This window comes from Ricinus communis, chromosome 6, assembly GCF_019578655.1.
Source record: "Ricinus communis isolate WT05 ecotype wild-type chromosome 6, ASM1957865v1, whole genome shotgun sequence".
Taxonomy (NCBI): domain Eukaryota; kingdom Viridiplantae; phylum Streptophyta; class Magnoliopsida; order Malpighiales; family Euphorbiaceae; genus Ricinus; species Ricinus communis.
The window spans coordinates 27,758,573-27,773,040 of NC_063261.1; the positions used below are offsets into that span (position 1 = coordinate 27,758,573).

General features: G+C 25.6%; 1 protein-coding gene across 1 annotated transcript; it reads left to right on the forward strand.

Moving 5' to 3' along the window:
- Positions 1-223: 223 nt before the first annotated feature.
- On the forward strand, positions 224-748 carry LOC125370334 (uncharacterized mitochondrial protein AtMg00810-like). The gene has a single exon (XM_048375367.1). It carries the CDS (start codon positions 224-226, stop codon positions 746-748), a length of 525 nt encoding a protein of 174 aa, XP_048231324.1.
- The last annotated feature ends 13,720 nt before the right edge of the window (positions 749-14,468 follow it).

Sequence of the window (14,468 nt, forward strand, 5' to 3'; positions counted from 1 at the left end):
ACTTAAAAAGGCTCTTTATGGACTAAAACAAGCCCCTCGTACTTGGTATAGTCACATTGAGGCGTATTTTATTAAAGCTGGTTTTTCTAAATGTCCTTATGAGCCTATACTTTTTATTAAGATGAATGATAAAGGAAAAATGCTCATTGTCTATCTATATGTAGATGATTTCATATTTACTGATATTGTAATACCATGTTTCAAGAATTGAAAAAAATCAATAATGGATGAATTCGAAATGTCTGATCTTGGATTAATGCATTACTTTCTCGGCATAGAAGTGATGCAATCTCATGATGGGATTTTTATATCTCAAAAGAAATATGTGAGAGAAATTTTAGACAGGTTCAAGATGAAGGATTGTAATGCTGCAAACACTATAGTAGATCCTAGTTTAAAGCTTCACAAAGATCTTGAAGAGAAGAGACTTGACAGCATGCTTTACCAAAAAATTATAGACAGTTTGATGTATCTTACTGCTACAAGACCGGACATTATGTATTCAGTAAGTCTAATCAGCAGATACATGGGGAATTCTTCAAAAATGCATTTGTTAGCTGCCAAGAGAATCCTTCGTTACTTGCAAGGAACGAAAGATTTTGGGTTATTTTATAAAAGAGGTATAAAGTCTAATCTCTTGGGATTCACTGACATTGATTATGCAAGAGATCAAGATGATCATAGAAGCACTTTAGGTTATGCTTTTATATTGGGAACAACTGTGATTTCATGGTCTTTCAAGAAATAGTCAATTGTCACTTTGTCAAGCACATAGGCTGAGTTTGTTACTGCAACAACCTATGCTTGTCAAGCAGTTTGGCTGAGAAAAATACTTGAAGAGTTGAAATTCAAGCAATCAGAGGCTGCAAAAATTTTCTGCGAGAACAATTCGACAATTAAACTCTCCAAGAATCCAATACAGCATGGGAGATGCAAGCATATTGATGTGAAGTTTTATTTCTTAAGAGATCTTAACAATGATGGTGTAATTGAATTGATCTACTGTAGAAGTGGAGAACAAGTTGCAGATATATTCACAAAAGTTCTTAAGGTGGATCTTTTAAGAAACTTAAAAAGACTATTAGGTGTCTGCATATTAGATAAAGTTAAGAATTTACACTGAATGTTACCAAACTTCAGGGAGAGTTTATTAAGTTAATTCGTAGTTATTTATTTATCAAAGTTGTTGCTATTTTTAGGAGTATAGTGACTGTAAAATAAGTCTTTAGGAGATTGGGTTGTTTCAAAATATCTACAGGATATGTTTTCTATTGTCTATATTTAAGAGATATTATTGTTAGTGCTTCCTTTTTTTTTTTTGGTTGTGTATTTACCTATTTAAAGAGGCCATTCAGTTCTTAATAAAGATAAGTTTTTTTTTTCTCCATTTCAAAGCACTCTCTATATATTCTATTTTATAACACATTATTTGGTGTCACAATAACACTAGTATCATAAAAAATTTAACTATATAATAAAACATTAAGCCAATATCTTTTCTTTTGAACTTGTATAACCGGTGATAAAATGATAAAAAAATCCGTAGAAAAATTCTAGTAATATCCAACGATGACATCGTTTTTTCTTGTCCAATAATTACAATCAACACTATCTTTTTAACTGAATTATTTTTATTTTCCTTAATACAATAATTAAATTAACTTACCAAATCAATAGCTATTTACACAAAATTTGAGATATCAAGGCTCAAGAACTTCAAAGTGCATACAGGCAAGCTACTTGGTTTGACTTTACAAAACATATCTCTTCTCTTTAATTTCTTCGTAAATTTAACTTCTAACACCTCCTAATGATTTTTAGAACCTTTGAAAAAGGAAGAGCTTGAAGAGGTTAGCTTTTTGACAAGCATGAATGCACGAATCTGCTTTCTAGAACTCAACACAAAAATATCTTTTTGTTTTTCCTTTTCTTGAGTAATAATTTAATTTTGTAAAACATTGGTGTGCTTCTAAAGATTTGATTTTTATAATAAACATATAAAAGAAGAAGAAGACGAAAGTGCCGAGAAAAATATGGTTTAATCAATATTGATTAACGAGGAAAAAAAAAATAGAAAGTATGTGTAATGTATTGATATTTTAAAAAAAAAATTACCTGATATATCATTAATAAATATTTTTTAATTAAGTGTAATAAATCCAATGATTTAGAATGATACTGAATCAAATTATCGAACGTATTGATATTTCAACAGATTCATCAATTGTTTCTTGCATTATTTCCCACTTTCTTGACATAACTTCATCGATTCCTTTCCCACTTCCTGACAATATGTAAATGGTTCAGAAGCTTCTTTAACTGCTTCTTACACTATTTTCACTTCCTTAAACTCTTAACAATCACGTTTCAGTAATCATGAATGATCATCCAAACAATCTTATAGCATGTGGACCAAGAATGAAATGTGGATCACAAATCGGATCATAGGTTAAGATTTTTTTATAGGCTAATTCAATTTAATGTAAATAGTTACACACTTAAAATGTCTAATTAGGATACTTTAATTAAAAATAGTTTAAACATACATAACTATAAAAAAAATAACTTTTTTAATATATTTGCATATTAAAACTGAAATATATGTTCTGAATATCATATTAAGTTTAATTAAATTAAGAACAAACTACACATATGTCACCAACTAGCACTATTTATTGAGTGGTCGAATTAAAACTTAATTATATTTACACCTTTTATGCACAATATAACCTAATTGAACCGTCAAAATTGAACAATTAGAACTTAAATTCACCTATTTTATATTTTAACTATTGTCTAACCACTTGTTTCAAGAAAAAGAAACTATTACCTAACCACATCAAAATTTGAAAAAGAATTCAAGTTGAAATGGATTTTATGGTGATTTAATATATAATGTATTTATGATAAAAACACTAATAGAAATTATATTTAAATCTAGAAATAACAAACTCTAAAATAAACACGAATAAATAATACTAGAATTAATTATTTATACACTTTTTAAATAAATAAATAAAAATAATTTTAAATTCTCATTAATAATAATATAGATTTATTGATTTAAAATTTATAAAAAATGACTAATTATATTGTACGGCACACACGATTCACTGAGCCATTAAAATTAATATAATAAAATATAAGATAACAAGTTTCAAGATATTTTTTTTACTGGCAATTCGCAGTAAAAAGGGACATTATGTTACATTTCTTTAAATTGAATACTTGTTTAAATTAAAATTATCGTTCGGTAATAAAGAAAAATATAAGTTTAAAATGTTTAAATTCAATATTAATTTTTAATTCTTATAAGACTATCTTTATCAAATATATTTAAAAAAATAAAAATTTAATTATTTCCTTTAAAAATAGTTTTTAAAACTCAAAAAAAAAAATTAAAAAAGAAAAAACACTTTGATTGTAGAAACGTTTTTGTCAATTACAATCTGCCTTGAATCAACAAAAGAAAAGAGATGGTAACATTTACCCACTGTACTAAAAATAAAATGTGCTGTCCCTCTCAAACACAACAATATCTAATTTTGCTATATCTCTCTATCCACTGATTGCATGGTTTAATAAAAATGAGTGAGAAGCTTCCTCTTAAATTAATTGCTTCATAGGATTAGCTACAAAGAATATAAATAAATAAAAGAAATGATAAATAATGAAGTAATGAAGGGTGCACATTATTCCTATGTGTCCCCCACCACACCATCATTTCTGCTTATCCTTTTTTCTTTTGCAGTTGTTGTAAAACGCGTTTTCATCATCAAGAGGCGCCTTTTGGCGCAAGTGGCGGTAATAGGAAGTATCCTGTGCTACAGCAGTAGCTAAGACTTCTTTTTTGTTTTAGAGTTGCTTGGCTCTGCACCAATCACATCGCGACAAGCTGTTTTTCTTTGGGACAAAAGATCTTGTTTTGAATGTGGGCGGTGACTGTGTCTCCTCTCCTGGCCCGGACACCACCTTACATATCCGATCTTCCTCCACATCCTTTCTTTTTTCTTTTTCTTTTTCCTTTTCATATATAGAGAAAATATCCGAATTATCTACTTGAATTAATTCGGTTGCTATTTATTATTCAAAATTTGATGATGACTAGTATTGGAGTCATTTCTATCAATTCTAATTTTCTCTAATAAAATTAATTTTCCATTCATTTTGTTACTCGCTTCAATTTAATTTTTTTGTTTAAATTTATATATTGTGATTTGATTTTTACATATATAATTTAAATTAATTTTATTTTTTTTAAAATAAGTCTCTTACAAATAAAAATTAAAAAAATCTGTAATAATATTTAAATTTATTTTTTTATTTTAACAAATAATTAATATAATTAAATAATATGCAGCTATTACCGTTATTATTTTTGCTGAAGCTGCTCTTAAATCTACTGCCTTCATCGCTTTTAGTACCACAGCCATTACAACTATTTCTTTCATAATCATTATTAGAAAATAAAACAGAGAGCAAGTTAACGAATAGTGATATATGTTTTTTTTATATACTTTATTAAATATCAATATATAATTTTTAATTTAAATAATTTAGTTTAGTATAAAAAATTTATTCTTTTTTAGAAATTGTGTAACTCACTCTCTCATTTTTTAAAAAATATTGAGCTAAAATATCTATAAATTTTTTTAAAAATAAATTAAATTCGAGCAATAAAAAGAGTGCCTTAATTATATTTTAATTTATTTTTTATTATAGAAAATTTTAATTTGAAACTTTATTTAAATTAAAATATATATTTATAGTGTGATTTTTAAATTGATAATGTGCTCTTGGATTTTATTTTTGGACTATGAAAATATGGATTGCTTGATATAGATGAATCTCCAACCAATCAATAATACATTTGGAAAATTTATTGCAAAATATTTATATTTATATCAAAAAATCAACTAGCATCTCGGATATCATAATTTATTTATTAGATGTTTTTATTTATCAAATTGGTAATATCTAAATATGTAAGTACTGATTTGGCAATGCGTGTAACGTACAAACATTTAAAATTTTAGATAAAAAAGCAACACACATCAGCCTTATCATATTAAATATCTAATTTAATTGTATAAAATTTATAAGGACTTTATTGCTTTATTGAGTTAGTTATTTAGATTTATAAAATTTAATATGTAATTTTGTTCTAAGATTATTTTTTAAAAAAATAAAAATAAAATCCTATATAAGTTCCTTACCTATGGGTAATCGACTAAAAATGTATTTCTTAAAAAATCTAAGATTAAATTCTTTGATTTAAAAAAAAAAAACAAGAAAAGAAAATATCCAAATCTTTTGTGTGTGTGTGTGTGTATGTCTGTATTATATATTGTCTCTTATTTTCTTAGGAGATATTGGAGGAAGCCAAGCCAACAACCAAATGACATGGAGGGTACAGTATGAACCAATCATATTCAGTTGAAACTAATTATGTTTACGAATCAAATGGTGGTTGAATTGAAACTAAAGAAGTTTTAATTTGGAACCATATACAAATTCAAATAATTGAAATGGGAATAATCAAATAAAAAAATATGACAAAATAGTAATAGCTCCATACAAATTAATATCAATAAGAAATATGAAACATATATACTATTTTAATTATTTAATTTATATTATAATAATTTAGATAAAAAATAAATAATATATTATTATGTAAGGTATAATAAATTTAGCTATGAAATATGAATATAATACAAATTTATAAATAAAATATATATAAAATCAAAAGGTGGTTGAATTGAAGCTAAAGAAGTTCTAATTAGGAAGTATATATAAATTCAAATAATTGGAATGGGAATAATCAAATAAAGAAAATGACAAAATGATAATTAACCAGAACCACATTAAACCCATATTCTTTTATAATCATTTGTCACTTTCTTGTCACAATTTAGAGTAAATAAAAGTCCAGCTAGACTATCCTGTGTGCCCAATGCTCATCTATTTGAATCTCAAATTTGGAGGAAACTTGCAAAATGCCAACCAACCATATGATGTGGATAATATTATTGAAGACAAATTCACAATCATACACATATTGTTGCAACCTACTTAGCTTGACCAGCTCTTAGAGAACCCTAACTCCATTAATGATATCCAATTAAACCCAATAACCTCTTATCAGGTTATTGTTAAATAAAAACTAATATTTTTTATTTAGTGTCTTTTGATATTTATCTATTTTTTGTGTAAACTTATTGGATATTTTTTTTTAAATCATTAATTTATTATAATACTAAGAAATAATATTTTAAATTATTTTTAAAAAATATTATATTAATTAATAAGTTATTTTTTAATTATACAATAGTTTCTAATCTTAAAAAATAGTAATATCATCTATATTTATAGAATTATTTTATATAATACTAAAAGAGACAAGTATTAGATATTCTTAAAATAATTTTTGTGTTATTTTACTAATATATTTTTAACATATTAAATTTTTTCCAAAAAATAAACTTTTCTTGAAAAGAAGACACTTACAATTTTTAATTTATTATTATTATTATTTAAAATATTATTTTTATTATAAAAATATTAAAAACTGTATTTATAAACTTAATTTACATTATTATGTATAATCAAAATAAAGAACCATGTAATATGCGAATAAATAACTGATTTTATTTATTTTCAATGATAATATAATAAAACCTCTCTATAGTTATATATTTGAGACCAAATAAAATTTATAACTATGAGGAGGTTATAACTTATTGAGATTTGTGTATAAAATATTTCTACGGAAACCTCAATAAGTTATAACCTTCTTATAATTATAAATAATAATTAATTTTTTTTGTTTAGAGCACAATGAAACTTTCTTTTATAGTAGTAAGAGATAATGTTAATATTCTTCAATGACGTTAATTCTAAACGAAGATCAATGTGCTCCATTCAATAGTTATTTTTAATTATATAATAATTTTTAGTCTTTAAATAAATTTGATTGAAAGAATATCAATAAAATTAACTTCTCATTGTTAATGATTCAGCTCTACTAATTTTGCAAATACCTTCACAAAAAAGGTTCAAATTTTATAAAATGTATTATTACAAATCCCATAAAAAGAGTATAAAAACTCCATGAAGAAAGATTTAGGAAATTCCTTTATAAAGAATAAATTTAAAAATTATATTTATTGGATTAAAATATTACTACTATAAAATAATAATGAAAAAGACTATTACTAATCTGAAAGATGATGGATATAAATAAAAAGATTTAATAAAGAAAAGAGAAAAAGAAAGAAAGAAACGGCTAAATATATAATTTTTTTTTCTTTAGTGCAATACGCAATTGTTACTTGTGCTTTTTCCTGACTTAGTAAAATCCAAATGCAAGTTTTTTTATGATACCTGGAGAGGCATCTCAGATTTTCTTTAACATGATCTGGGTCAAATTTTTTGATTAAAATTAAAATTATTAAATTATATCAATAAATTGATTCATTATTAATCTTAATAATTATTATTATTATTATTTTATTTTTTAACTATTAATATATGTCGTCGTATAATTTGTTGTAAAATATCAATAATTTTCTATATGTGAAAAATCATACTTCAATTATAATTCATACTTTTAAATATTTTATCAATTTTAATAATTTTTTCAATTAATAAAATTCTACCTTATAATAAATATTGAAAGTTCTAATAGAGCTGAATTTCTAAAATTAAACCTGTGTTTTAATAATATCTTAATATATTTATAACTAACTTTTCTATAAATTTTTCTACTCTTTTTTATTTTTATTTGAAATCTATTATTACTAAAATATATTAACATGAATTTCATCTTTAATCGCTGTTATATTTCGCATCTTTATATCAGATATAATAATTTATTATATGTAAAATTATATTTGTACTTCGATAAATTTTTAATATTATTTATTAGTAATATTTTTTTATAAATTTCTCTATTCTTTCTCTTTTTCTATGAGATATATATTCTTAAGAAAAGCCAACAAGAGAAGAGAAATAGCATCTTTAGTTGCTATTACATTTCAGGCTTTCTTATGTATATAAAATTTAATTATTTATATTCAATAAAAGCTCTATTTTATAATTGAAATTGAAAATATATTAAATTTTAGTTTCTAGATGGCTGCCATTAGACATTTAATTAAGAAAGCTTTTGCATGCAGATATAGAAATTCAAATATGATCTAATCAAATATTATTTAGATGCATGTGATCCAGTCTTCTTATTTTATTATAATGCAAAATGCAGAGAGATGATACTCTTGTAGGTAAACTGATGACTTATTAATGAATCATTAATATTGGTTATTAATAAATTTAAGTAATAAATAATCAAATTAATTAATAATTAGTAAAGACCTTTCAGTAAATTTATTTGTCCTCATTTTTTCGCATATATATATATATATATATATATATATATATCATGATAAATATTAAAATTAGATGCCATTTCTAGTAAAAAAATAGTATGCTTTCAATTTTCATATGATTAAAAAATATAAATTTTTAATTAATGTCTAATTTTAACAATACTTTTTTAAATTATCTTTATCAAACTTTTTATAAAAACTATAATTTCAAAATATAAAATAAAAAAATTAATTATATGTGATAATATTTATATTTATTAATAACGAAGATTTTTGACAATAAATTAGCAATTAAAAAATTGAAATATAATTTGAGACAGATCAAAAGAAAAAGAAATCTATTTGAGGCGGATAAAATAATTAGTATGTTGTTCTTATAATTATGAGTCATTAAATGACACTAACTTATTATAATAAATTAGTATATTTATAAAATAATTTTAAAATATTAATTTTAGATCAAAATAATAATTTAATTAAAAAATTAACTTATTAATAATTTATAATTATATTTATATAAATTAATATTAAAAGCATAATAAATGTAATATTTATTATTATATAAATATACGTTATTTTGATGACTCATGACTAAATTATTTCATATCAATAAAATAAATTCAATACAATATCGAAATCTTGGACGAATATTTTAATAACTATATATATATATATATTAACGAAACTAAAAATGAAAAGAAAAATAACACCTAGAGTTAGGCTTAATTTTGTATTTTTACAAAAATGTCTTTTAAGGATACGAAATGTGTGGCAATTCAAAAATGGTACCCTATAAGAGGTAGAAATTAATAATCTTATAGTAAGATATCTGCAAGGGGCAGAGCCGTTGCTGGGGCAAAGCGCCCCCTGAAAAAGGATTCTCAATTTCCTTTTCTTTTTTTAAAGTACTGAACGAAAAGTAAAATTTTTGGGGTCCAAAAAGAAGAGCAAAATCTTTTACTTAACTACTAAAGTTATTTATTATTTAAATAAATAACTTTAGTAGGAAAGCAACAAACCTAATTCTATTGCCATCAAGACTAGTTCTATTGACAAGAGTGAAAGTGGCATTACTCTTCATTGAGAAAGCATTAAGTTATAAACTAGAAAAGAATTGTTAGTTAGAAATTGATTCTAACTTTCTATATTGTCAAATAGGATACTAAAAGTGCATTTAGCAAAGTTATGAATTCCGGTCGTCATTTCGGACTTGCCATTGGAATGGAACATTTCGGTATCAAAGTATTTTGCCATCCTATTTCGAATTGTGTCGGTGTATGTATATATATATATATACTGTCAAAATACAACACTATAGAATCGATACCCATAATATAATTGGATAGAATTGGCAAGCAACAAGCAAGCAGTAACACAATTATAGAATTACGATAGTGAAATCTCTTTTTATAACACAACCGACCAAGGTATAAAATAGTGTCTTTGTAGGTGACAAAACTATAAAAATCAAATTACATAAGTCTTGAGTTGTTATTACTATTAAAAAAATTCAGAGATTAAGTGAAAAGAATGCCTAGCTAAAATATAAAGCTCAAAAATAAAGTAATAAATAAAGATAAAAAGATGATTTTGCGAGATTTTTGAATTTTTGGATTTTTAGTTTTAGAGTTTGGGATTTTTTTATTGATGGAGAGAATATGAATTTTATTGAGTTAGAGTTAACTATTACTAAGCTATTTAACTCAATTTAATGATATAATAATATTTTTTTATAAAGTTGCTTCATCTCGGCATATCTCGTTAATCTCGGATGGAATAACAATTTCGGTCTAATTTCTTCCGTTCCAGTACAAAATGCCCGAGATTTTAACTGATACGGAACAAAAAGTATTTTGTTCTATTCTTCTTAATAAAATGATATATTCTAGCCATTTCGGCGAGAACAGAACGGAATCAATAATCTTACATTTAAATATTGATTTCTACTTCATTGGATTTGTGTATTATCATATCAAATATGGTAAGCGATTTATTGATACATACAAGTATGCATTTATAAACTACCCATTAACTACTTTTGTAGACTATATAAAACGAATGACACTTCTTGAGCATATTTAATAATTGTCAATATAAATTGTTAGTGAGGTTGGAAATTTCTCATTTGTTTGCTTATTTAGTTGTGGGGTTTTTCTTCTTTTAATTAGTAGACTAAGATAAATTGGATGATAAACAATCAAGAGGCTTAAAACAATTAATAAATTGGATGATGAAACAATCAAAGAGGCTTAAAACAATTAACCTACTCAAATGGGTTTCGACTTTTTCTTTTTTAAATGATGTAGCTTGGGTTTTTTAAAATGTGGGCTATATAGCTTAAGGGCTCTCTTGATGGCCGAGTCTGTAATACTTTAAACTATGCCTCGCCAATGGATTAAATCGGCTCAATATCGGTTCTGACTAGTTGGGTTACGATTTATTTAGAAGTTGAATCTTAAATTGGTCTATATATTGGTTTAAAGCTGGTTTATAGTTCAAGTTCATTGGATGATTGTTACAATTTGGTTTTGGTTCGATCCCAATTCAAATAGTGAAAAAACTAAAAGTTTAATTAAAATAAGAAATTATGGCAACTATAGTCCCTTTGAAAAAATTAATTCATTACACTTATTTATTTATTTATTTTATATTTCTCATAATGTTTATTATACTAATTATATATTTATTGAGAGTTAAGAATCATAATTTAATTTACTTATTTTTTTAAGTACTAACAAATTTTAATTTAACTAAATATTGAAACAAAATCAAGTAATATATTTATATATATAAAAGATTTTTTTATATAAGTTATAGATGGATCAAATTTAAACATAAGCTTAACAAATTTAATTCTAAATTAATATTTTTTACGGTTGAACCATTCTAGATTAGTAGTTCCACCTTAACGATGCCTATCCATTAAGATTTTGGGCCAAGTTATGAACCGGACTATCATCAAGGGTTGATTCTGAATTTGATCGGTTCAATTTTGATCCATTCACCATGTAATTTTGAATTTGACTGGTCCAGTTTTGATCCATTCACCATGTAATTCTCTAGTGTCCTTACAAATACCATCTTGTGAGAGCAAAAAATACTCATAATAATAATAAGAAAACTAACAAATCTTGAACATATTGATACTTAAAAAATAAAATAGCTAAAATATGTAAACTTATTAGATGGCAAATACAAATAAAAAAATGATCCTAGATAAAAGAAATATCGATAGACCTAATCATACCAAAACTTACTAGTTAATTAAATATCCTAAATATGCATATATATAGATAGAAACCCAATTATTCATAATCATGGCAAAATTCTAGCAAATCTAAACCTAATCATATTGAGATTCAAAACCTTAAGCATGTGAAGAACATAACAGATCTAAGGGCCTAAATAAACATATCAACTCTAAACATATGAATAAAAGCTAATAGATATAAAAAAAGAAGCAATAAAGATAAATTAAATGGAACGATATAAGGTGATAGAGAAACCCTCAAGTTTTTACCGTATTATGCATACTCACAAATCTCAAGAGGAAAGGTCAGTTCAAAAGATTGGATACGGGTTTTCCAAAATGTTTAAGTGTTTTTTAGGAATTTCCTGTACATTTAAGTTTGTTTGCCAAAAGACTTACCAATGCCTAGAATTTCCTTTTCTATTTATAGAAAAAGTGAGAAAAGCCTAGGAGTCAGGATCTAGACTAGGTTAATTATTAGTTATGGCCTATTAAATTTACTTTTCAACCGATAAATACAAGATTTTTCTTTAAAAAGAAGAGATAACATCCAATAATTTCCATTTGATTATCGATACAATTAAAAACTTTAAGAACTCAGATAATATTAATAAAAATCAAGAAAATCTCTTTAAAAGTGAAATATGATAATTATGTGTGGTCCCTTAGAATCAAGAAAGGGGGGAGGGGTTGAATTGGTGACTTCAAATTTCGAAAAATAGATGAAGTATAACCTTTAGAGTCATACAAGAAATTGAATAAATAAAATCTAGAGAGTAAGGGTTAGAAAGATTAAGACAAAAGGATTTATAGTAGTTCGGGAACAATCCTGCCTACGTCAACTTCTCAAGATCACACTTGAGTATTTCACTATAATCAAAACTTGATTACAATCCTTGGATTTTACAAGCTCATCCAACAACTTGGTGCCTTGACAAACTAACATTGAACCTCTTCCTTTAGCGTGTTAATCATTCACTAAGTCCCTTTACCCTTGAGTTTTAATAGAAACTCAACAACCAATTAATTCTGCTTTTAATATCAAGCCTCACACAATAACACTTCACAAGAGTATACAAGCTCTTACAACCTTTACAAGGTTAACTATACACAAAAGTAGTAAGAAAAAGGTGTGAAATGAATAGTAATGAATATGGCACTAATGTCTCTTAAAGGGAGTATTTATATCCTATAACAACTAAGAGATGTTATAAATAAGTATCAGGCCAAATCTTTGCTTCTAACATTAGATAATGCATTAAATGCATTGTTAGAGTACAGTTGCGGTCGGTACACCTGAATCGCGGTCGAGATGCTTCTGTTGCGGTCTTGAAACTTAAAGTGGCAATGGTTATAATTCATGTGGCACTCTGTGATTCGCCGTGTCAGACTTAACTATTGGCGATTTTCCTAAGGTTAATGGAAAGTGTGTTCGTGCTTCTAGAGGTGCGGGCATGATACCTACTACCTTATCAAAACTTCGCTTTATGAGCGCGATTCTGTTGCTCGTGGTCATGAAATCTTTGCTCTCTGAAATTCCCTTTTCGATGCGCTATCTGCTCATGGTCGCGATATACCCAATTGCTTCAATGGTGAAGTTGATTATGAAAGTCATGTTTGCGATAAGGTTGTAGCGGTCGAGATTTATAAGAAAAACATTAGAAACTTGATTTGATTACTGTCAACTTAATTGTCAAGGTCGAAATCAAGGGTGTCTTGAGTCATGAAAAGACTTAGGCTAACATTATAAGTATTTAAAATTCTAAAGTAATAAAAAATTATAAAACGCATTTTACAGCCATTCGGCTCTATGTACAGCTGATCGACTCTGTGTATACAGGCTGGTAAGATTTGAAAAATATTCATTTTAGTCCCTAAGTTTTATTGTTCAACCAATTTTGGCACAAACTTGAATTTTCCAATCAATTTTGACGTAGTTTTTGGAAGAAATTCTTAACCTTTTAGGCTCGATCAAGAGTAACCCTAACTAAGACTTTAACCTTCCTTGTCTTTGTGAGACTCGAGAGGAATAACAATTTTTGTCGTCGAGTTTTTTATAATTTCCTCGATATTAAATTCAAAAATCTAGCACTTACATATATTATCATTTTTCATTTCTAAGATAAAAATTCAAAGTTTATTACGTAATCAAAATACAAAAAGAAACCATATAAAGACTTGTTTGGATGTTTCCAAAAGGAAGAGAAATAGTTTCCAAAGCAAAAGTTCAATTTGCACAACTTAAAAGCTAAAAACACCAAGGGATAAAAGTTAAGGCACTAAGACATAAAAGTTATGACACCAAGACATAAAAATTAAGACAACAAGATTGTTTAAGATTATAATAGTCAGCATAATAATGTAGTATGTTTAAGATACTGAGATAGAGAGTGACATTACTACAAACAATTAGGACACCATGATTACTAATACTGATGGAAAATTTTATTACTAATAACCACAATAAATTTTAGGCCTAATTACTTAGTTAATCCTAAACTTCAAACTTTCTTTTCAATTCTATTTAATTCTTTTAAAATTTTCAATTTTAGTTCTATTTGATTTTAATTCTTAAGCGAAATTTATTTCAAAATCTGTTTGATTTTGCTAATCATTTAAAAATTAATTTTTTAAAAAATTACTAACACAACATAACATAAGCTGACTCATCTGTTTTTTTTAGAAATCCAAAATAGTTTAAAACTCACTCTTTATCTGAAAAGAAAATGAAACAGTGCGTTCAACCTTTCTTCTTCCTTATCACTATTGCCAAAACCATATCCCCTCTGTCCAATCACTGTAGCCCCATAGACTGACATTTTGTTTCT

Excerpts from the sequence above, each read along its gene's own strand:
- LOC125370334 (XM_048375367.1), top strand. The coding sequence starts at position 224 with ATGGATGAATTCGAAATGTCTGATCTTGGATTAATGCATTACTTTCTC.